The sequence below is a fragment of the Paramisgurnus dabryanus genome, chromosome 5 (genome assembly GCF_030506205.2).
Source record: "Paramisgurnus dabryanus chromosome 5, PD_genome_1.1, whole genome shotgun sequence".
In the NCBI taxonomy this organism is placed as follows: Eukaryota; Metazoa; Chordata; class Actinopteri; order Cypriniformes; family Cobitidae; genus Paramisgurnus; species Paramisgurnus dabryanus.
This window is the reverse complement of record NC_133341.1, coordinates 18687754-18710934: the sequence shown is the minus strand read 5'-3', so window position 1 is coordinate 18710934 and position 23181 is coordinate 18687754. Positions and strand designations below refer to the sequence as shown.

General features: G+C 39.2%; 1 protein-coding gene across 2 annotated transcripts; it reads right to left on the bottom strand.

Annotated features, from left to right (window-relative positions):
* Nucleotides 1–1102: 1102 nt before the first annotated feature.
* On the bottom strand, nucleotides 1103–22959 carry pkn3 (protein kinase N3). 2 transcript variants are annotated; one of them, XM_073814683.1, is made up of 22 exons: nucleotides 22697–22959; nucleotides 21264–21540; nucleotides 17458–17612; nucleotides 15976–16105; nucleotides 15561–15712; nucleotides 13138–13354; nucleotides 12806–12988; nucleotides 12562–12671; nucleotides 11484–11627; nucleotides 10895–10970; nucleotides 6989–7157; nucleotides 6792–6894; nucleotides 6633–6706; nucleotides 6349–6418; nucleotides 6173–6264; nucleotides 5263–5439; nucleotides 4320–4382; nucleotides 4150–4226; nucleotides 3927–4069; nucleotides 3110–3217; nucleotides 2945–3025; nucleotides 1103–2582 (listed from the first exon to the last, which is right to left on the bottom strand). In XM_073814683.1, the coding sequence occupies exons 1-22, from the start codon at nucleotides 22715–22717 to the stop codon at nucleotides 2382–2384; spliced, it is 2823 nt and encodes a 940-aa protein (XP_073670784.1). In that variant the 5' UTR covers nucleotides 22718–22959; the 3' UTR covers nucleotides 1103–2381. The 2 variants fall into 2 exon arrangements, with proteins under 2 accessions (XP_073670784.1, XP_073670785.1); XM_073814684.1 differs by lacking the exons at nucleotides 17458–17612; nucleotides 21264–21540; nucleotides 22697–22959 and adding an exon at nucleotides 16532–16817.
* Between the last annotated feature and the right edge of the window lie 222 nt (nucleotides 22960–23181).

The window sequence follows — 23181 nt, the reverse complement described above, 5'->3', positions numbered from 1 at the left end:
CGATCAAATCTGTGCGTACGCACAATAGACTGTAAAAATGATGGATGTGCGATGTCGCCTCCCACCATTGTAATGAATTGAAGCAAAAAATGCCCGACCACGGTCGCCGCCATGTTACGTAAAAATGTCAGTTTGGAGCCAAGGCATGCGCAGAAGGAATCGTCCGTGGAGCCAGAGGCGGAGCTGCGGTATCAAACTTCCGCCCAAACGCTGGGTCGACCAATTCAACCACGGCAATCATAACGACACGCCCCGTTTCTATAGCATTAAATTACTAGCTAAAATGAAACTTACCACAATAATAAACACTTGAATATATATCAGCGTGATAACAACTACTTGAAAGGACCAAAACCATCTTTCGGAAACTTTTATTGGAAGTGTAAATATTTTTTTTATTTAGAGCAGAGTCCCATTCGTTTCAATGGAAAGGGCGGGGTTTATGACTTGTACTGCAGCCAGCCACCGGGGGGCGATCAAAGAGCCAGAGGCTTCACTTTTCAAGGCTTATGAGGCACACCTGGTACGCACGCTTTATAAATGAGGCCCCAGATTCAGAACAATGATCAAAACACACACAGAGTTTATACTGTTTTAGAATCAGTGGATGCTTTAGTGTTTTACAATTTGGGAAAGCATGCCACCTAGTGGATAATAGCAGAAATATGGAACTTGTCATTGGCAGGGAAGAATTTTCTCTTAATTGACGGAATAACTCGTCAATGGCGGGGAAAGAGTTAACAAATCGATGTTTCAAAGAATAGTTCACCCAAAAATAAAAATTCTGAAACTAAATTTGTTCCAAACCTGTATAAATTCCTTTGTTCAGATCAATGTTTGTAGCCAAACTGTTTTTTGAGCACCATTGACTTCCATAGTCGTCTTTTTTTCCCACTATGGAAGTCAATGGTGCTTCTTTTTTTGTTTAGCAAAACAAAGACATTTTTACAGGTTTGAAACAGCATGAGTATATGATGACAACATTTCATTTTTAAAAGTTTCTATTCCTTTAATGCTGAAATTTCATGGATGATTTGCGCCGTTTTGATCAATATTGTTATGCAAAAATTTTGAAACTTCAGTATTCAATAAACTGAACAAACATGGTCACGTTGTATTTTATTTTTTAAAAATACATTCATAACCTTTTGTAACATTTACTTCTGTTTATTTTTTCCTTCACATAGCTCATAAAAAGGGCAGGTTTCGTTTAAATATTTTAGTGTCGTTTTTTTGTTCACAGTGTAACCTATCAGTAGTAAATCCATCGCATTTGATATATTCGGTAAAACAATAATCTGATGTAGTCAAAAGAAAATACAAACAAACATTAGTGAATGAACAACTCGGATATACAGCTCTTAATCACCTATAAATAGTCATCATTAATGGTTTAATTAAATATCAATGTGCTAATCGTATCATGCCAAGACAAAGAAGAATATGGTTCACCTAATTCAACAGTCTTGAACCATATGCACGTGTGTACAGAGGAAACACACACAGAGAAAGACAAAGAGGACAGAGCTGAATGCAAAAGCTGCAGCTGAACACTCACAAGACATTTAACAACAATTAAGTGTTGGATTCGGAACGAGACGAGCAACATTTATCTGGGGCACCAATCCTAAATCAAATCCAGATTAGGGACAACCAAAGATAAAAATTTTCAAGACGCACACAAACGTGAGGGTTTAACATGAACATACATGACATGGAAGAATTTGCATGATCTAACGCCATAAGTACAAACTCCAATAGTTACAGAGTAAAACCTAAGGAGCTTACGACTCTCCGCCTGCATTTATTGCTCAGATCAGCACTACATCAGAAATCCTTAAAAACTGAGCTAGAAGACGGCACAGCGTTTCCCTCCCCACCGCATCTCAGTCTGATGCGTTCATCATCTGTTCAGTAACAGTGCAATAGTGTATTTTGGCATCGTAGTCAGTGTGACAGGAAGACTCTTTTACCAGCTGGACCGGCTACAAAAATAAACATCTGATGACTGGTAAACACCACAAAGGAAGTGTCACAGACAACAAACAGTATAATGTCCCAAAACAGCAAAAATAACATTTTGGACAAACATGAAAACAAAGCAGGATGGGCAGTTAAAAGCTTAGCAGAGCCGAGCTTACTCACAGTGAAACTGAACTCTCTTGTTCACAGAGACGGTCGCAGTGTTCTGGTCGGGGTTGATCGTACGTCTCCTTACTTTTAAAGTCCAGCTGTGGTCCTTCAAGGATGGTCTTTGGAGCCGAAGCACACAATAGCAGCCATGTTTCACAAAAAGCATACAATAGTCGAAAGTGACACTTGACCGCATAATTGTAGAAAGAACAAACGAGGGATGAGAGATTTGATGTATCATCTGAGAGTCAGTGCAGCGCAGAAAAGTCAAAGTCTGCGAAGAATTCCTGTTGCTCAGCGGTGAGGAAGAAGGGAGTCTGTGGAGGGGTCAGCACTGGCTTCAGGCGTGTGAACTCCGAGTCGAAATTACTGACGTCTCCTGGGGTTTTAATCGATGGAAGGAAAGGAGGTTTGACTCTTTTGGCCAACAGGGCCTCCCAGTCTATGCCCTGGTGGAAAAAAGGGAACATTGATCGATGTAAGGATAATCTTTGGATTGAAATTAAAATTCTGTCATCTCGTTCCAAACCTGGTTGACCGTCTTTCTTGAGATGTCACGGCTGGTTTGACATCAATCATTGCTTCGTGTTTCTTAACCAATCAAAGTGCACCAAATATTCAACTTAGGGAAATGGGATTTGTAGATACTGAGGTGGGGATAAATACTTAATTTATGTCTGTTTCTCACATGACCCATACTAGTGCCATGTTCCAGCTACAGTAACACTTGAGGATAAGTACACGATTGCATTTTTTTGCTAAACTATGCTAAGTTATTAAAGAACTATTTGAATATTATATTAATGATCACCTGAAAGAATCTGTGTCTTTTCACGTCATTTGCATCTTGCTCTCCTGCTCCCAATCTTCTTTCAGGGTTTTTCTGTAGCAACTAGTAAAGGAGAACAGAGTCATATCTTGTATGAGAACAACAAAGCTATATAAAAAAAATTTAGTAAGCGAGATAAGCTCCTACCTTCTGCATAATCGAGACTGAATCTGGGGACAGAAACCTGGGGTATCGTACTTCATCATTTACTATGCTGTCAAACACCTCCTCTTCATCATCACCAGGGAATGGAGACTGGCAGAAACACAAATACACAATTTTTAAATATGCAGGGAAAAATCCAACAGTACCATGTATTAAAGGGATAGTTCGGCCAAAAATGATATTAAACCCATGATTTACTCACCCCCAAGCTGTCCATCGTTTTTCAGACAAACACATTTTCGGATATTTTATAAAATGTTTTAGATCTTTCAGTTGATTAAATGTAATGTTACGGGGTCCACCCATAGTCCACGACCTTCAAGTCCAAAAAAAGTGCGTCCATCCTTGACCAATTAAATCCAAACGGCTCCAGGATGATAAACAAAAGGTCTTCTGAGGGTAATCCGAGCGGTGTTGTTGTAGAAATATCCATATTTAAAACTTTATTAACGAAAATAAATACCTTCCGGTAGCGCCGCCATCTTAGTCGCATCCACATTCAGGATGAGAGCTTACGCAGCCTACGAAGGTTACTCTGCTGCTGCTCTGTGCCCCCGCCCTCCGAATTTGTCATACGTCACTAAGAAAAGTGCGTACACTACGCTAATACTCTGGACATAAAAACGATGGACATATGTAACTCGGACAGCTTGGGGGTGAGTAAATCATGGGTTTAATATCATTTTTGGCCGAACTATCCCTTTAAACGTTATAGTTATTATTTTAACACACGCTACACCAATACATACACAATTAAGTGTACATTGTATAGTATCATAGTGTTAGGGGCAAGACTGACCTCTCCCACCAACATCTCATAGATGAGCACACCCAGACCCCACCAGTCCACAGCACGGGTGTAAGTGCTGTCTGTTAAAACCTCTGGAGCAAGGAACTCTGGGGTGCCACAAAAGGTTGACGTACGATCGCCGTATCCCATACCTTAATGGGGGCAAAATGTCAATGACTCTCTGTACAAATACCACAATTTGAGGTGAAAACAAAAATCTGTATAAATATACCTTCTTTGCAAAGGCCAAAATCTGCAATTTTCACAAAGCCATCAGAATCCATTAGCAGATTGTCTAGCTTTAGATCCCTAAGAAGGGTGAAAGAGAGAAAGCACGCATGAGACCACATGCTGCATAAAATAGGGATTGGGATTTTAAAAGTTTTGTAAAAGTGTATTTACCTATATACAATTTTGTTCTGATGCAGAAACTCCAGGCCTAGTAATACACAAGCAGCATAAAACCTGACAGGAAAGTGTTTTAAGTCAGTTAGGGCAATGCTAAAAAGATACATTTATGGCACTTACCATTGCATAGTATATCCCATGGTTTAGGCTGGGTCACCTCACCTTTCTTTGGCTTGGTTAGCTTTTCCATTGAGTTTAGTAACACTTGGTGGGAGTGGGATAGATTTTAGGCGTGTATTTGCGCTGCCTATTGCTGTGACATCATACAAGTGAGAGCGTCGTTGTACATTCCCATACATTAATTTATTTCTCAGTCTGCCACAAAATTAAAATTGACCACCACAAATAGATGTTTGCACATCGCATTTATCACTACCTCTGTCGAACACCTGTGGCGTCAGTCAACGTGCTCCTCTGAGCCTCATTTAAGTTGCATTTAAGCATATATGGGGACGTGCGCGTCGCAAATGTGCCACCACAAACTGCAGGTCTAGAAAACTGGTATGGTGTTCCTGATTCTCAACCTGTGGATGTTTTTCATCCCTTAACGGGAGTTTGGGAACTTACAGCAGAGCACAGATGACAACAGGTTTACTCGAGACAGCGCAAGCTGGCACTAAGGTAAAGCTAATCTTTTACATTATAGCGATGACGCTGTTAGTGATGATTCTCTCTGACCAATCAGTGATCTACAGTGTTTTCAGTTTCACGTCACTTTTTTGTATCAGCTCGGCCCACTTGGAACACCAACCGAGGTGGTACAAAAAAAGTACTGCACCAGTGGAAAAGACCCAAAGGTAAACTGACCCAACCCAAACCGTGGGGTACTATGCAATGGAAAGCACCATTAGTGGGTAAACATCTCATGTAAACAAGTGCAGCACTTATGTAAATACTTATGTAACACTAATTAAAGAGACAGTAACACTGTGTTTACCTGGCCTGCCGTTCAGAGAAGATGTTGTTGTGAATGTGGGTCATCAGGTCTCCTCCAGGTGAATACTCCATCACAAAACACACGTGGTCAGAAGTCTGGAAGCACCCATGCATGTTCACCAGGAAAGGATGGTGGGATACGTTGATGGTCTCGAAAATCCGCTTTTCACACATTAAACTGTGACAAATTAAATGATTTTGTTATAATACATGTGCAAAAATAGTTGCATTTATTTGCATCCTCAACTAGACAAATGTCTAAATCAGTAAACATCTGTATGAAAATGACTTTAAAGTGAAAGTAAAAACTGAATCTTAAAGGGAGCTCAAATATGAGAACTTTATAGATGGTATGACAGTCTGAGAGACAAAAAAGTAGTCTGTACCCAACATAAGCCATTATATTTCTTTAAAAAGACATTATGAACACTAGGTATGTTTCCATCCATCTATTTTTATGCACATTTTGGAAATGAGCATAAAAAACAATGGATGAAAACACCAAGATGTGCATAAATTCAAAAAATGTGCATAATTGAGTCAGCTAAATTTCTTAGTCGATAAGAAAACATGGGCATGAACTGCGATGGAAACACTTTAACCGAATAAATCCCTAGATGCGTGGCTTTGCGTGTTGCACAGCCACATCCGAAAGCAGATAACAGCTTTGGTCTCTGGCTGCACGCTCTGAGGTGATTATACACAAAAATTGGTTCAATACAGTGGCTTTACGCTTTTTTATGGATATTTAGCGCAAGTTTATCAGGAAGTGACGATTTTGCTCTCTTCAGCTCAGTGGATGGAAACGCATGCCTTATTCGCAAATGTTTAATGTGTTATTCCAGTAATAGCATGAGTTCAATACGCAACTTTGGATGGAAACATACTACTACTGTAATGCAAAAAATCACCTGTCCACTTCATCCCGGGTCACCACATCCCCTTTCTTCAAGGCTTTAATAGCATACAGTCTCCCTGTCTGCTTGAACTCAGCCAGCAGGACCTTATGTGAGAGAAAGTAATGACATTGAGACAACTGAACAATATAGAATCTGATTACAGTAGAGAAGGACGAATACGGTCTTACCTTTCCAAAGTGCCCTCTTCCTAAAACGGAAAGGCAATTAAAATCCTCCATCTGCATCCCCCTTTTTCTCCTATGAAACAGGATATATACAGAACAGACAGTATCAAAAAGATTGACCAGAAGAGAGAGAGAGAGAGAAATAAACGATTTTGACAAATAATGTGTATTTTGACTTTGTATTGATGTATGTGCAATTGACCCAGCAAAATACACAAGATTATCACAAACTTAAAATTTTAAGCGATAATAAATGACAAATTGGAACTATCCATAAATGTACTTACTGAGGTGCAGGCTGGGACGCAGGCCTGCCTTTGACAACTTGGTGATCCCCGTAGTGATTCTCTCTGGCTGGAGCCTGGGAAACAAGTCCAGAGAAACATCATAACACATTTAGCTCTATCAAATGGACAGAAAACTACACATGTATGAAGTATCTGTACCACATAAAGTGAGGCGTCAGTCGTGGGGGTATTTGCCAAGTGGAGGCGTGGGGGCTTGGCGGGGCGCTCCTCACTGAAGTTGAGTTTAACAACTGCTGAGTTCCTGTAACAACAGCAACAACATATAAATTCACTTATATTTGAGACAGTAATTATAAGGCTTGTACTGCTGCACCAAAAGTGAGTATATGTCTCACCCAGAAGATGGGGGTGTGGATACATTTGGAGGGGACATGGGCTCCGAGCCAGGCAATGGGGGGCTCAAGGCGGCGACAGTGCTGTTGCAGGGGGGCAGCACGCTCATCATCAAACGTCCCCATGTGGCAAAGTTCATATTCATCTGAGCCGCCCGCAAGAAATTCTTCCCTGGAAACAAGGCATTATTAAAGGGATAGTTCACCCAAAAATGTCATTGATGCCTCTCTCACATGTCGTTCAAAACTCGTAAGACCTCCATTCACTTTCGAAACACAGTATAAGATGTTTTTAGGGCTGTCAAAAGATTAATCGCGATTAATCGCATCCAAAATAAAAGTTGGTGTTTACATAACATATGTGTGTGTACTAGGGGTGGCACGGTCCATGAAAAAAATCCGAACCGTTCGGTTCGCTTGTCTCGGTTCGGAGCGCGTGTGTACCGCACGGTTCAACGGTCCATGGCATGCGCAATGTAGTCTCATGCCCTGTATGTGACCTCAGATAGCGTGTTTCCCTTTCGCGTGAAAGAAGAGGTGACTGGTTTGGAGTATAAGTACTGCGGGTTATGTTACGTGTAGAAATGGCAAGTGGGAGAGAAAAGGAAGTCTGCCCGCAGTTGGAGGATGCGCCAGCGTCGTATAAGTTTGGTGTGTGGAAACATATTTTTATTTCATGTTACTTATGATGACAGCGGAAATAAAACAATAGATAGAACTGCAGTCTATGGGTTGAATATGCTCCAACAGCCACAGGAGATCGCCTTCTCTCCGACCATTTATCTAATCTGAGGTACTGACAACAATGTTTTACGTCTTTTCATATTCAGCGCTATTTTTAGCCTTTCATTGATAAAATTAAAGCGGCTGATTTCCGCGTAGTTTCATTTTGCTAGCGTGTGAAAGTTGCGCGATCTTATTTCAGAAATTGCCCCTCAAAGTAATCAGAAGTGGTCAAAAGTGGACAAAAGAGACTTAAAGAGATTTTTATTTCTCTGCAGTATTAAAGCAGCCTCTCAGTGATAAATCTAAGAGCTACACTGAAGTTGGCATTTTAATAAATGCAAGTTATCTTTGTGTGCTAAAAATGCACATAAAGTTTATGTAGATGGCAATACACATTCTCTTTTTTGCCAATTAAATGAAAAGCATGTTGAAATCATCAATGTCTTCCCTCTTGCTCTATCAAAATCTCATCTGGCTTTCCTCAGAGATGGTCCAATGTGCTTAAAGTCAAATTCAGTTTGTGCATGATTACATGATATAGCTTTTTTTAATACTGTATCCTAAATTATGGATAATTAATACATTAATAAGATAATACATTTCTGGAGTGTTAAAAATTTAAAGAAAAAATAACAACAAGAACCGTACTGAACCGTGAACCGTGACCATAGAACCGTGATACGAACCGAACCTAGGGTTTTGTGAACCGTGCCACCCCTAGTGTGTACTGTGTATAATTATTATTTATATATAAAAACACACCCAATCATGTATATATTTAAGAAAAAATTGTTATATTTATATATAAAATATTTATATATAATATAAATTATAGAAATGTATATACAGTATTTAAATGCAAATATTTCTTAAATATATACATGAATGTGTGTGTATTTATATATACATAATATTTATACACAGTACACACACATATGCTATGTAAACACAAACTTTTATGTTGGATGCGATTAATCGCGATTAATCTTTTGACAGCCCTAGTTTTTACATTTAGTCCGAGAGCTTGTTGACCCTTCATTGAAAATCTACGTACGGTATACTGTCCATGTCCAGAAAGGTAATAAAAACATCATCAAAGTAGTCCATGTGACATCAGTGGGTCCAAAAATGACGACTTTATTCAGCATTGTCTTCTCTTCCGCATCTGTTGTGAAGCCTATGCGCGAGACTAAAGTCACGTGACTGCAGTGACGCGGATGACGTGTTATCCTCAGACATGTTTGCGATGTTGTTTTTCTTCACTCAAAACCCGGGCACACAAAAACAAAACAGCTGGGGCAAACCAGATAACACGTTAGCCGCGTCGTACGTCATCCGCGTCATGTGACTTAAGTCTCGCGCATGCTCTTCACAACAGACTCGGAAAAGGCGGCAATGATGAATAAAGTTGTAATTTTTATTATTTTTGGACCAAAATGTATTTTCGATGCTTCAATACATTCTAACTGACCCACTGATGACACATGGACTACTTTGATGATGTTTTTATTACCTTTCTGGACATGGACAGCATACCGTACATAGATTTTCAATGAAGGGTCAACAAGCTCTCGGACTAAATATAAAACATCTTAAACTGTGTTCCGAAGATGAATGGAGGTCTTACGAGTTTGGAACGACATGAGGGTGAGTCATTAATGACATTATTTTCAGTTTTGGGTGAACTATCCCTTTAAAGGGAAATTCCGCCTTGAAATGATCCTAGGGTTAATAACAAACGTGTACCGAGTTCGACCGTTCACTGGAGTTTGTTTTCATGTTAGTCTAACGTGACCAGTGTTATTGCTAAACGCAAATTAGCATGTTATGGTAGCCTTCGGGGCATCAGTGCATTAAAAACGAAATCGCTATGTCTATACTACTAATAATGCTCAAAATAACCCCACACTTACACTGTAGCACAATGAGGGTCTCTATATGTAAACCGAAGCATTGAGAACTTTGCAAGTGTACAGGCAGTTTATTAAAAACAAACACTTACCGTTCACGTCTGGATCACATATCCATGCGGGCGCCATCTTGGGAAAACTGAACTCTCGCGTGAAAGCACAACACCTGTTCCACAACAACGGGCAACAACGTTTCACGCGAGAGTTTAGTTTTCCCAAGATGGCGCCCGCATGGATATGTGATCCAGACGTGAACGGTAAGTGTTTGTTTTTAATAAACTGCCTGTACACTTGCAAAGTTCTCAATGCTTCGGTTTACATATAGAGACCCTCATTGTGCTACAGTGTAAGTGTGGGGTTATTTTGAGCATTATTAGTAGTATAGACATAGCGATTTCGTTTTTAATGCACTGATGCCCCGAAGGCTACCATAACATGCTAATTTGCGTTTAGCAATAACACTGGTCACGTTAGACTAACATGAAAACAAACTCCAGTGAACGGTCGAACTCGGTACACGTTTGTTATTAACCCTAGGATCATTTCAAGGCGGAATTTCCCTTTAACATTACTTGTAACATCACAGTGTCTGAATCTATTGTTAATAGCTCCATTTTGGCAATTAAATGATTTGTTTTTAGAGACTCCCACATCTTTGATTTGTTTTCGTAATCACTAGACTGTGTTTTTTATTTAATAAAATATAACGTATTGTCCCAAATATAATTTTTTTAATAGAAATGCCTGTCAATAAACAAAGTTGCTATATTCAAGCTCTAGACAACTACATGTCAATCATACCGTACACCCGCAAAAATGCGGTAGGTGGCACCAAATATACGTAAACAAGTTGGACTGAAGCAACCTGATAAACTATGGTTGTTTACAGTAAGCAGGGCTGAATTTTACATCCAGTCGCACATGTGCGACCAGTAAATTTGACTTTTTTTGTGATGTGACACTGAATTTGAAACAGCACATTGTACTTTCTGCATCTAGAATTAAAGTATTTATTAGTAATACAGTGGAAATTAGTAGAGTTTATATTTGGTTAGCATGTTGATTTACGGTATGTGCCCCTAAATTTTCTGGTTGTGCCCCTAAAATTTTCAGTTGGGGGCCACTGTGCTCCTAGTGAAAAAAGTTTGTCTGGAGCCTAACCAAAGTTCTATTGGTAATAAAATATTAAACAGGAAAAAAAATTCTCACACTGAGATGGACAGCCTAGGCTAACAAATTAAATCCAGATGGACTGCAGTTTAGGTATGCGCACCTTTCTCTTTAGGGAAAATCCGTTTCTGTCGCTGTAGTTTCGGATGACGTTCGATGACAGGGTTCATGAATTTCACCTGTAATTAAACAACACTTTAAACAGCTGACCACATTTATTACATGGCATCAATTTCACAAGTTCCTCCAATAAGCACAATCTATAGCACCATGTTGTACACTCTGTGTTAAAGGTCCAATGTGGGACTTTAGGAGGATCTCTTGACAGAAATGCAATATAATATACTATATTATCAGTGGTGTATAAAGACCTTACACAATGAATTCTATTTATATTGTTGTTTTATTATATTAACTTAGTATGAGTAATTTTTATCTACATGCACCGTGTGTCTCCTTACATGGAAGTTGCCGTCCTATTTCTAAAGTAGCACAAACTGTTCTACAGTGCGCGTTTCGTCTCTATGTTGTCTTAGACGATGATATGTTTATCCTTTGACGGCTACCGTAGCTTCTCTTTACGTTTCAAAATTGAGGTTGGTTGCAATTCGCAATCTCACCGCTAAATACCCACATTACACCTTCAACACATGCTTTGACACATGGATTAAGGTGTTGAGAAGTTTTCTCACCTCTGTGAACAGAGTGCCCTGTGGCTCTAGGTAAAGACACATGCCGTGCCTCTGGTTGTCTAGGAAATCTTCTAAACGCAAGAACTTCACGGCACACAGCGATCTCCAGTCTCGCCAGTACACTGCAATCTCCAGCTCCCGAGACTGCGAAGGTAAAAGTTCATGTTAGGGGAGGGGGGTCTATACATTGTGACATATGGTTAGGTAAAAACAGCTCAGGTGCTAGCATTTCATGACTGTAGATAGCTATTAATAAAAAGGCAGTTAGATTACATTTCAGATGGCCTGTGAAGAGATGACACCAGCCCCTGCAAGAACTTCAGGTGACACCAATTCTGAATAAACATACAAAACTGCCAAATTTTTCGGTATGTTGTAATTGTTATGACCACAGTTGCTTTAACATGCTCAAGGTTCTGCTTAAATGTTGTTAGCTATTAACCGCATGTTTCCACAATTTAGAAAGAAATATGGATAGATAAGTACTTCAATGATCCCGATGGAATACGTTTGACGCAGTCACCTCTGATAACAGTAATGTAATACGGAAACATGCATTAGCTGTAATGTGGAAAGCGCTTTAGAAAAGAATATAAGAGAGCCAAAAGTTCATGACTACAGATCATCAAACACATGTGAAGCCCAAGGTCTAGAAGCAAAACTGCAGCAAATGCTCAATAATAAAGTCATCATTCTGTGCTGGTCCAGTTGAATCTGTTGTGAGTGAAACGGAGACTGAATTGGCCAGTTTTCAGGCCACATGCCCAAGGGGTGAGCAAAAGATTACATTAATGTTGAGGGATTTAGATGTGGATTACCCTGGAGGCGGCTGATTGTGCTCTGGGGAGTAAAGCCGTGTTAATGAAGGTGGGGAAAAGCCTTTAGGCAATGGCCATCACAGGCACTTTCTGTTAAACAGATGTGGTTGCCTGGGTTGACTGACAGCTATAAATTGCACATTTTAAAAGCTCTTAGATCTTTAGCTTGAACATTGACTCTCATAATAGCGAGCTTCTGGTTAGAATTCAAAACCTTAACCTTAAGAAATATGTCTATGAAATATGCAATGACCACTGACCCGCTCGAGTTCAATGCTGAAGGTCTGATCCCAGGCATCCTTACTCAGCACCCGCCAGTGAGTGCGACCGACTATTTTGTTATCCACTTTTAATACAGCGCTGATCTCAGCTGAGGAAAAAAGAATTTCATCAAGGATCATTTGAAAAAGCATTAAGTTTATTTTTATTTCTTCCGAACACCTCCATCTAATTGACAATTAAGGTATTTATTATATTTGACTTAGCTGCTACTGAAAGACTTACAAGAAATCTCATCAGTCTTTGTAGTTTTGCCATTGGTGCTGCGGGTGGAGAGGCCGCTCCTCATCCTCAGTGATTTGGACTCAACGGGACTCCCAGGGGCGGAGGACACACCACTCACTCGACAGCGACCCGGAACTACCTCCAGTAGGTCTTGACAACCCATCAGTCTTACCTCCAGTCGCCCTGTGTAAACGACACATGGGTCATACACAATCTAGCTGACATTCATAAACATGAAGTTCACATTTACATTCAGTAGTTTAATCCACAGGTCTTAATACTAAAACCTTCTTGCTAACTTGCAATTACAATTATTTCATCTTCATTAATACCCGTTAGACTGGCTGGTTTAAAGAGCGAAGAAGATGCCGAAGACGTAGAACGCAGACGATCTCTCTGCAGGCCTACGACAGGTGAGGATCCCACTGTCAGCTCATCTTTGATGGCAGCTCTTTTGGGATGGTCATTTGGAAGTTCTCCGAGCCTTTGCTCAAGGGATAAACGCAACAGGTCCAGTTTCTGAGAGGACTCCTGCAAACGGGCCTGAGCCTGAACACAGAAAGAGATGAACACAAAACGTTCAGCCTTGCCATTCATTCTTTTTCATTTATACCCAATGTGTGCATGAACTCATCACTCCTATCACATTTCTAATGCACAACATAGATTATGAAATGAAAGGCACACAGTGCCATAACAGAAAAGCACTGCAATGTATCACAACATATTGCGCCGTATCGTATCATGAGATTCTTGCCAATACACAGCCCTACTAATTTTGGCACTCTGGTACACATGGGCAAGTAAATCTAAATGGGGATAAGTGAGGTCATATCATCATCAGCAGGTAATTTATTAGAATATGTTGAAAAATCTCAGCATATTTATAGACTGTTTACTGTGTCTATTAAATGCCTAAATGTAAATGATTAAAACCGCATTATAATAGCCATCGCATGCATTGCCTATAATTCAAACTGTCGAGAGGTAATATTGATTTTTTACTGAATATTAAACAGCCATTTTTATATCAAAGTTACCACTTTTAAATTGGGCCATAAAGCCTCATATTTTACTTCTAAATGAATGAACCAATAAACAAATTTTAAATCAATTAACTATGAAATTGGGGCATGATGAATTGCATTTATTATGCGCTTTTACTGACAAGATTAACTTGAGATTAGCTCAAGTCACCCCAAGGACCCACTTAAACTGTGACGTAAATCGGCTGGCCAGACAATTTTGGAAATTTTTACTCTTTCCATTGTTTTGTTATAGAAATTGGTTTTGACCAGATGCCCAACATGCAAAATCCCACTGCACCCTATGATCAGTCCATCCCTGAATCTTGGTGTCAAATTTGCTGCCTCAAGGTTAAACATTCTCTCTCTCTCTCTCTCTCTCTCGCTCTCTCTCTGTTTTTCAGGATTTAATCAACATACTCCAAAAATATAATCAATTAAAAGTTTATCATTTGTTTTTGAGATTCTTGCAACTCACCTCCAAATATGCCAAATTTAAAAGAGATAAGCAACGTTCCAATCTGACTTTTAAAATGAAGCATAATATAACAGTTGAGCCGAGCACTTTTAGCTTGCAGCAAACCCTTACAGCATATTAATGATCTCATATTTCAAGAGGTTAATCAGAACAGGATTCATTTGCATACAAGTATAAAGAATAAGACAATATAATTCTTATGATCAGAAACACTGTGTTAACGCTTGGCATTAATATGCAATTACTATGATTCAATTAGATCAGATCATGAGCCAGTCAGGACATGTTTCACATGTCAAAATCAAGTGTCTTGTGTATCTGGATCTACTGGGACAAGGCTTATCCACTTAAACAATGCTTGGAATGCTTGATTCTGATTGGCCAGTTGTGACATTTGCAGGTTTGTTATTCCCAGATAATCATTTTGACAGGAACAGTTTCATATTACACAACAATTACATATAAATATGTCTCTTAAAAACATATATGACATTATATTTAAATGTTAAACCAAATAGCGTGTTCGTGAAATTTTATCATCTTATTATGTATTATCTTTTAACCGAAAGTAAACGAAATGTAAACAGATACGGTTTTCCTGGCGGAAGGTCTTCAAATCAATATTTAATGATCCTTATCTTACTTATGTGGTAAATAGATGTATAAGTGGATAATAGCCAGGCGGTTGTTATTGCGAAATAAGCCCCAACAGTCTGATCAGGACTGTAAATGAACAGTAAGTAAATCACTACACTGTGTCAGCCGGACATCTTTTAATAAACTTTTCAATGAATCTAAGGGGGCATGCACACCAAGGCATTTACAGTGTCGCCGGAATTTGTTTCAGTTATATCCAATGGAAGCGCTGCGCTTTTTAAAAACACCAGCAGCTACTGGGTTTTGTCCGAGCTGAGCGCTCAGAGTTGAAAAATGTTCAACTTTGGGTGAAACGCTCAGCTCGTCAGAGTCACTTCTCACTCGGCCGTCCAATCACAGCATAGGAGGGGCGGGACAAATATCACAACAACGAATCTGTGCATTCTTTACGACTGATAAACAAAGCAGAAGTATCATAGCAACCAAAGCGGTTAGCTGAAAAAGCGCTGGTTAGGGCTCAGAGTTGGCGTCCACCTGGCGTTTTCAGCTATGTTTAAGCGCTTTGGCGTACATGCTCCCTTACAATACTAAAAGTTTCTTCTTAATGGGTTTCATGCTTGCCTGATTTTAACGTCAGACACATGCAAAGACTTACTTCTGCAAGGGCACGCCGGTCCTGCACTTTGCGTACACCGAGCTGCTTGACCACATTTTTTGCACCTTCAGCCACAGCTGCCTCGATCCTCAGATGATGCCTGAGCTCCTCCAGCCGTAGCTCCAGTGGACTTATTGTCTCAGAGGGGCGACCTGCACAAAAACAAATCCACATGTCCATGAAGTCTACATGCTAGCAGGAACAAACTCCATCACCTGCACCCCTCATACCACTTTGGGGCACCCTGATAAATGCCAATGTGTAAATCTTTTCATCTTGTGACTCTTACTTAAGATTTTAGGCTTTTTTTAAGGGGCAATGTCTGATAATTGTAAAGGTTTTGCTGTAAAGATTTTCATAATCATCATGACTGTTACACAATCTTCCTCCCAGGAGGTTAAAATTGCTTGCTCACCCTCTGGCTGTGCAGTCTCTCGCTCTCCTTCTCTGGCCTGGGTGACTTTGACAATTTGCATGCGGAGCAGCTCGATTTTTGTCTTGCTATCCTGCAGCATCTGCTGGGCTGTGGACAGCATCTTCCGATCCTGGGGAGTGAAAATGGTGAGATAGTGAGACAGGGCACACAGGGCAAAAATCGAAAAAGCAGAAGACAGACACATGCATCAGAAGACACATACAGACAAATGTTAATGCTAGAAAAAGCCAACATCCCCCAATAAGACCAACAGGCCAACAATTGATCAGTGTTTATTAGGCTTAATCACCTACTGTACATAAGACTAACCAGGTGTAACCACACCCAACCATAAAAACACACAAAATACAGACTATGCAGTTTACGAACAATAACACTGGAGTCACAACAGAGCATAATAATATGCAAATGAGATAGATGCTCCCCCATCCCAACACAGACTCTCACAGAGACTTCAGATGTAAACAATGCTGCAAACGTATGGCCTGAGCCCTGCAGAAAAGGGCCGTTCGGGAGAAAAAGGAAGAAACTGTACCGTCCATAGTGCTCTCCCCCTCTCAAAGCAGCTTAAGAGCTCATCCGTCATGTTTCGTGAACTTTTAGATGGCTGTGTGACATCCCCTTGTTTTTCCTTGACCCCCATCAGATGTTTCCCCTGATGCATTTTTTTCACCATGTTCAGATCTGCACATGCTGTATGGTTCCCATAACGCAAATACGGAGCTCGACATTTCATTCTGATCTTGGATCAGCATCCGCGAAGTCGTTCCATTCCTCATTTTTATTGTCCTGCTGTCCTTGCATTCCACTCGTCGCTCCTCTCCCGCCGAGTCCTTATCTACTGTGTTTACAATACTCCTTCCACACGAGTTAGCTACTATCTATGTAACTGCTGCTGCCTCTGTTTTGCCCTGCCTGTCCGGCCCAAACCTGAATGCTACTGCATTGGTTGATGCAAAGTCACATGGGCAGCCGCTGTCGCCAAGCCCAGGACAGGAGATACCGAATCAGTATCAGCAAGCGCTTCCTCTTCAAACCACATATTCAAAAGAGGTGATGCCTGAGTGCATTTGTCTGCTTGTGAATCTGACACAGACATAAATCACAGAGCTGCCAGCACACACAGTGTTCTCAGGCAGACACAGCAGCATTATCAATACCCCGAATGACAGAAATGAACAGGCTCGGAGAATAAGTAGCAAATGCAATCACAGCTTGCTAGAGGTCATGGACCATTACTCTAAAAGGGATATAAAGGGTGGTAGCCGCACAAAGCAGGGGGGGTGGAGGAGAAGGTGGAGACTTGGGACCTTTTTGTGGACCTGCTAGTCTCTTATTATCTCTGATAGGCTTTTGGCAGCAACCCAAACCGATTTTAAAAGAACCCCATAGAGGAAGATGCATTAATCATCTCTAATATGCACAAGATGATAAAAGAGGGGTCATGGTGGAGCTCCTTACCTTGACAGAACTGTTGGCATAAGTCTGGATAATGTTTTCAGCTCCTTGTTTTACTTTGAGCTCCATGGTTAGTTGTTTTTTTAAGGTGCGGACACGGCTGCCTAAGGGTGATGTGACTTCCTCCCAGTGGCAGGGGTCTGGAGAGGTGGCATCATCTAAGAAACCAAGAACAACAAAATAGCAAATGATTCAAAGAGGAACACATTTTGAATGTGCAAACTGAGCTAGTACACAATATTTCAATTAAAAGCTAAATCAATTTATTTGCTAAGGGGGTGTGTACACTAAAGCGTTTAAATCATAGACCGTAAAAATATAGACGTAGTGTCCGTGACGTCACCCATAGGTTTGTGAAGAGCTTTTTTGAAGCCAATAGTTGACGGCGCCTACCATCGCCATCTTGGCATCGTGTCACTGCGCACTACTCACGGATAACCGAAAATGGGTAAAGAGTGGGTTGTGGGTGAAACGGATGTGGCTGGTTGCTGAAACCACACCCACCTAGCTCGACAGGAGAGACAGCAGTGGCAGTTCACCCTACTCAAGTGGCCACAACCTTAATTATGCAGAACTTTAAGGCTTTATATAATTTTAACGGATAAGTTTTAAAAATATTCACCCCCCCATAGTTGTCATGAAGGTCAAAATTAGCTCTATAGGCCAAGGCTGTAAACACTTTTAATTATGCTGGAACGTTGGGCATTTTAACAAGGGAGTCTTTAGGGATTGGCTCCTTCTTGGAGCCAGTCTCTAGCGGCCAGATGATGAGCCGATTGGTTGTTGTGATATTTGTCCCGCCCATCCTCCACTGTAATTGGATGGCCGTGTGAGAAGTGACATTGATGAGCTAAGTGTTTCACCCACTCGAAAAGCATGGCACTTCCATTGGAAACTAGGGGTGTGCAGCGGAGTCAGTATTTGTATCTGTAACAATCTCAAAATCATTTGTATCTGTATTTGTATACGGATGGAACCGGAAGTGGGTCGGTCTTAAACAGAAGTTTGTCATATTACATATTTATAATAATTAAAATTATAACTTAAATAACTTTAAATATCTATTAAGATCTATTCTATTAAAACAATAATACAAAGTGTTAATCAAAAAGACAAATAACTTGATTCTTGTTACTAATACACATGGAAAACAAACTTCTCATTTTCAAAGCCCCATACAGCTTGTGCCTATGTGCTATGCATCATTGTATTGTAGCGTTAAAATAACAAACTTAAGAACGCATTGACAATACTGTACATCACCTTTAAGTGTTTATTGTGTCTGTCAGCACAGTTCCATATGTGACCCATGCTGTCTAAATGAGTCAAATAAGTAGCCTACAGTAATCCCTCGTCTAGCGATCCCAATACTCTGGTAATTAAACATCTAAAATTACCGATATCTGTACGTTTTCTGAGAGGTGCACCTAAATGATTAACCCAAAGATGCATGTCCATCCACATGTCTGACATTTTGGTTTCGGTTTAAAAACATGCAGGAATTTGAAAATAAAATGCAGGACTTCCTTGATTAAGGGAGATAAAGTTTGGGAACTGATTTATGTTGAAAAGTTATTAAGATCGACAAGACTTGCGCTGACTGACAGATCCGAAACGCACAGATGCGCAAGTGTGCGTACTGATACACAGAACAGTTAAAAAACATCTGTTTTGACAAGAATTCACAAAAGCATAATAATCAGTAAAACAAACTTTTTTAACAAACTGAGCTAATTACTATCTATGTCCATACAGCGAATTGTTTAAAAAAAATATCATTAATATTCATCTAAATAAATAAATAAATAATCAGCTATTCCTTTAAAATTTCAAATAACAGTATGCTTTATTATTTACAAATCACTTTTGACCATTAGTTCAAAACAAGCAACATGATTTTAAGGTAATTAGAAAGGTAATTAGAAAAATTTAATTCAAATATTTTAGTTGTTATTTACTTACTTTATTTTTATGTTAATTGCAATTTATGTCATAGTAATCTTGAGTTTATATTTTGCTTTTAAAATGTTACATTTTCATATTTTTATCTATTTACTTATTCTATATTCACAGATAGACAATAAATGTTGCTTCAACTTAAAGTAGTTAAAATATCATCTGTTACCAGGGTCTGTAATTATTAACAAATATTTTATTATTAGAGTGCAGCATTTTATCAAGGTTTTCTGGTTTTGTGTAATTAAATAAAATGTAAAAAAGGAAAAGGGTGATTTTTTACAGTTGGGTTATAAGTTTGACATTAACAGGGTTTTTAAGAGTTTTAAATGTAGTTTGTATTTTGACCAATTGTTTGTAAATAAATGCAAATAAAACATGTTTTATTAGGAATTTGGCACCAATAAAAATATTACATTTAGATAAACTGAAAACAGTCTTGAATGGTCTCTTTATTTTATCTGTGGCTGTATATTTTACCTTTAAAGATGTAACTACCCTTGAGTACTAAAAAAGATTAAGTATAAAGTCTAAGCCTAAAAGTACACATTTACATCTTCCACATAAAATGTTTTTTTTTTCTGCTCAAATGGAACAATTGCAATGACAACCAGCAGGTGTACTTTTAGCGCACAGGTCTCCAACCTTTTTGTGAGCAAGGGCTACCAATAGATAAAACAATTTGGAGGGCTACTTTTTTATATAGTCTATTCAAGGCCTTTTCATTTTACTTGTTGATTTTATTTGTTGATATGTTTTATCATTGTTTAAAATGTTAATATGCATAAAAGAAGCTAAGCTAATATAAAAAATATATAAATAAATATTAATTTTCAGGCTGTTAATAAAATGTGCTTTTAAGGGCAACTCACAGCTTTTTGTGTGACGATATATCGCTTTTTCCATTAAAAATACCTGTCTGAAATCAATTGCAAGGCTCAGATTCTGTGTTTCATGCACAGCTTGTGCGTGTACTACAGCTCTGTGATCAGTAGGAAGTCCTTATCAATCTTAAATCACTATGTGTTTGAGTCTTTTATAATGTCCATTTAAAAAAGCAATACTCGTCAAACACAATCATTCAAAATATTCTTTATTATCATAAAAACACCTGAAACAATTTGAAGAACAGCGATATACATATGCCTCTAGCGTTTGTAATGGTACTTCTTCTGTGGCACAAATGGAGTTTCTGCACGAGGGCCGCCCTCTGGCTTTTGGATGTGGTGGCATTTCACTGTAATGCATTAAAATTCATTCACTGAGAAAATGCATATTCGCACGATTAATCGTCACAGCCCTATTGCTTTAGCGACTTTAGTGAGGCGCAAGGCATGTCACACAATGCATTGTTTTTCTGTTATTCTGCATTGATACAATCATGTTTAGAAAGGTGGTTCTCAAAATGTTTTAAACAGTCATTGGTGGGCCGTAAGTTGCAAAAGGTTGAGAACCCCTGTTATAAAGCCAATGGAGAACTGGCCCCCGGTTTGAGCCTGGAATCTCCCATGGTTTTTTCTCCACCACATCACCTTTTGCAGTTTTGGTTCCTTGCCACTGGTTTGCTTACTGGAGAGACACTGACATTAACTTGAATACGGTATCTAATTTCTTGATGTTCTGGGATGCGGCTATTTGTATGGAATCATGTATTTTTTTCATTTAAAAAAAATACGTAGAGACAGGGAGCTTTAAATTAATCCTATTTTTCCTAAATGATCCTAGATTATTTTTGTTCTTTTATTGCTTTCATCGTAAATAAATTAAAACAAAAGTTCAATTATCAAAAATAAATTAATACTATGATCTTCTTCACATCATGTCAACGCATCTCAAAACACTTTCGCTCTCACCTGTCACTGTCTCTTTCTGTGTGGCCATAGCACGTGCATTCAGTTCCTGGAGCTCCCAGTGGAGCTGCTCAAGCTTGCGGTTGGAAGCTCTAAGCTGATCATCAACATCAGCTGCGTTCTTGCGGTTGGTCACCGCTCTGCGTAGTCGCTCAGCTGCCTCCTTGATCTTCAGCTCCCTCTGGATCTCTTGACGGAGAAGGGCAATTGCATCTTCCACACGCTGCTGAAACTCAGGGTCCATGAGGTCACCTTCTGCCAGACCCCGCAGACATCTGTTCTGTGATGTTTAAAGTGCAGAGACATTGAGAGTTACAATGTGGAAAAGAAATAAAATAAATGAACAGGTCATAAAAATCTTGCTGGCATAATTCGGATGACAACTGTCTTTCTGATCATACAGTGTCAATAAAATGTTATGGAAAAAATTTAATTATAATATTTTAATTTCATCCCGTTAAATAAACAATGCTTTCAGCAAAGTTTGAACATGATAATGTTTGCACCGGGTGAACTATGACCAGGCGTGATATAATCTGATCTGAGCAAAGCAACTGGAGCAGTTTCACCAATAATTCAGATACAAATAACTGGTTAGTTATTATTCAATGACAGTGGTTTGACAAGGATCAAATAGAAACGTAAAATACACTTTGACATTTAGCAGTGAAACACTATAGCCATGTTTTTCAAAAGCCATACCTCATCTTTATTCTAATCTAGAGGGCGCTGTTTCACAAATTTCCGACTACATTATTATGAAAATACCTGAAACTTAAATCCAATCCAGTTACTCCATATAAATGAGGTACTTCCTATTATTTAGAGTCGCTTGACAAATGCGCAGTTGGAGTTGCACTAATACAACCATGAAAACATTACCATCATCAGGGTTGAATAAACAGAACAAAGAGCCTGTCACTAACACCTGTCACATCATGCAAAACCAACAGACATCAAATACTGTTTACCACAAGGCACAAAACATATAAAGGATAAGACTCTTTCTTTATGTCTTTCTTAAAAGAAAACGTTACACATCAGTTTAGCTACATCTACGAGAAACAAGAACCACCAAACCCTGTCAAACCCGTTTAACCTGAAAGTCTTAAAAGCGAAGTTCAATAATTTGGACAAAATCCATAAATTCCACATCAAGAAAAACCCAAACAAAGATAAATATGTGTTATAAATGATACATTTTTATATACGGGTTATTGCGTCTTTTATTGTCTTTTATTAAACACATGAACATTTGAACCTACAGGTCTCACCCAAAATAGTGTAAACAAAAGTAGATTCAGGCCGTTTTATAAAAATATACATCAATACGGAGTAGTAGACCTTTTAACAATACATTTATGTGTTTTTCAATACCCTCCCTAACTACATGAATTGAGTCGGAGTATAATATATGTATTTTGTTTGTTTTATACCTGTAGCGTCACACCCGACATCGTGCCCTACTGTCCCGTCAGAATAAACCGAATCCTCGTTCGCGGCTCTGGCTCAAGCGGCGCCCGATTGAGTGACGCTAAAAAACATATCCAGATGTCTGATGAATCTGAAAGCAGAGACAAAAACACCATTCAAGAGTGCCAAACGATGTATGTTCTCCTGTTACGCCAAAAGATGGAGGAAGGAACAAGTGGCTGACTGTGGCGAGAAGGCTCTCGAGTTACCGGTAGTTTTTGTGGAAGTTTTCCCATTTCCTGAGGTTTGAAAAAGCATTCGCCGCCTCTCTCCTTAATGATTGGCTAATAACGCTGTCAGTCAAAAGCGTAGAGACCAATAGCGTAACATAATATTACAATAAATTACAATAGGTACATACACAGTACATTAATATTGTACAAATGTAGGGAAATTTAACAACACAAATACATGAGCTCCTACATTAAAATATATACAGTGAAATTAA

Excerpts from the sequence above, each read along its gene's own strand:
- pkn3 (XM_073814683.1), bottom strand. The coding sequence starts at position 22,717 with ATGTCGGGTGTGACGCTACAG. Across the intron at positions 12,672-12,805 it reads AAAGACTGATGAGATTTCTT|CTGAGATCAGCGCTGTATTA; the intron begins GTAAGTCTTTCA and ends TTTTTTCCTCAG. Across the intron at positions 6,265-6,348 it reads GAAGAGGGCACTTTGGAAAG|GTCCTGCTGGCTGAGTTCAA; the intron begins GTAAGACCGTAT and ends CTCTCACATAAG.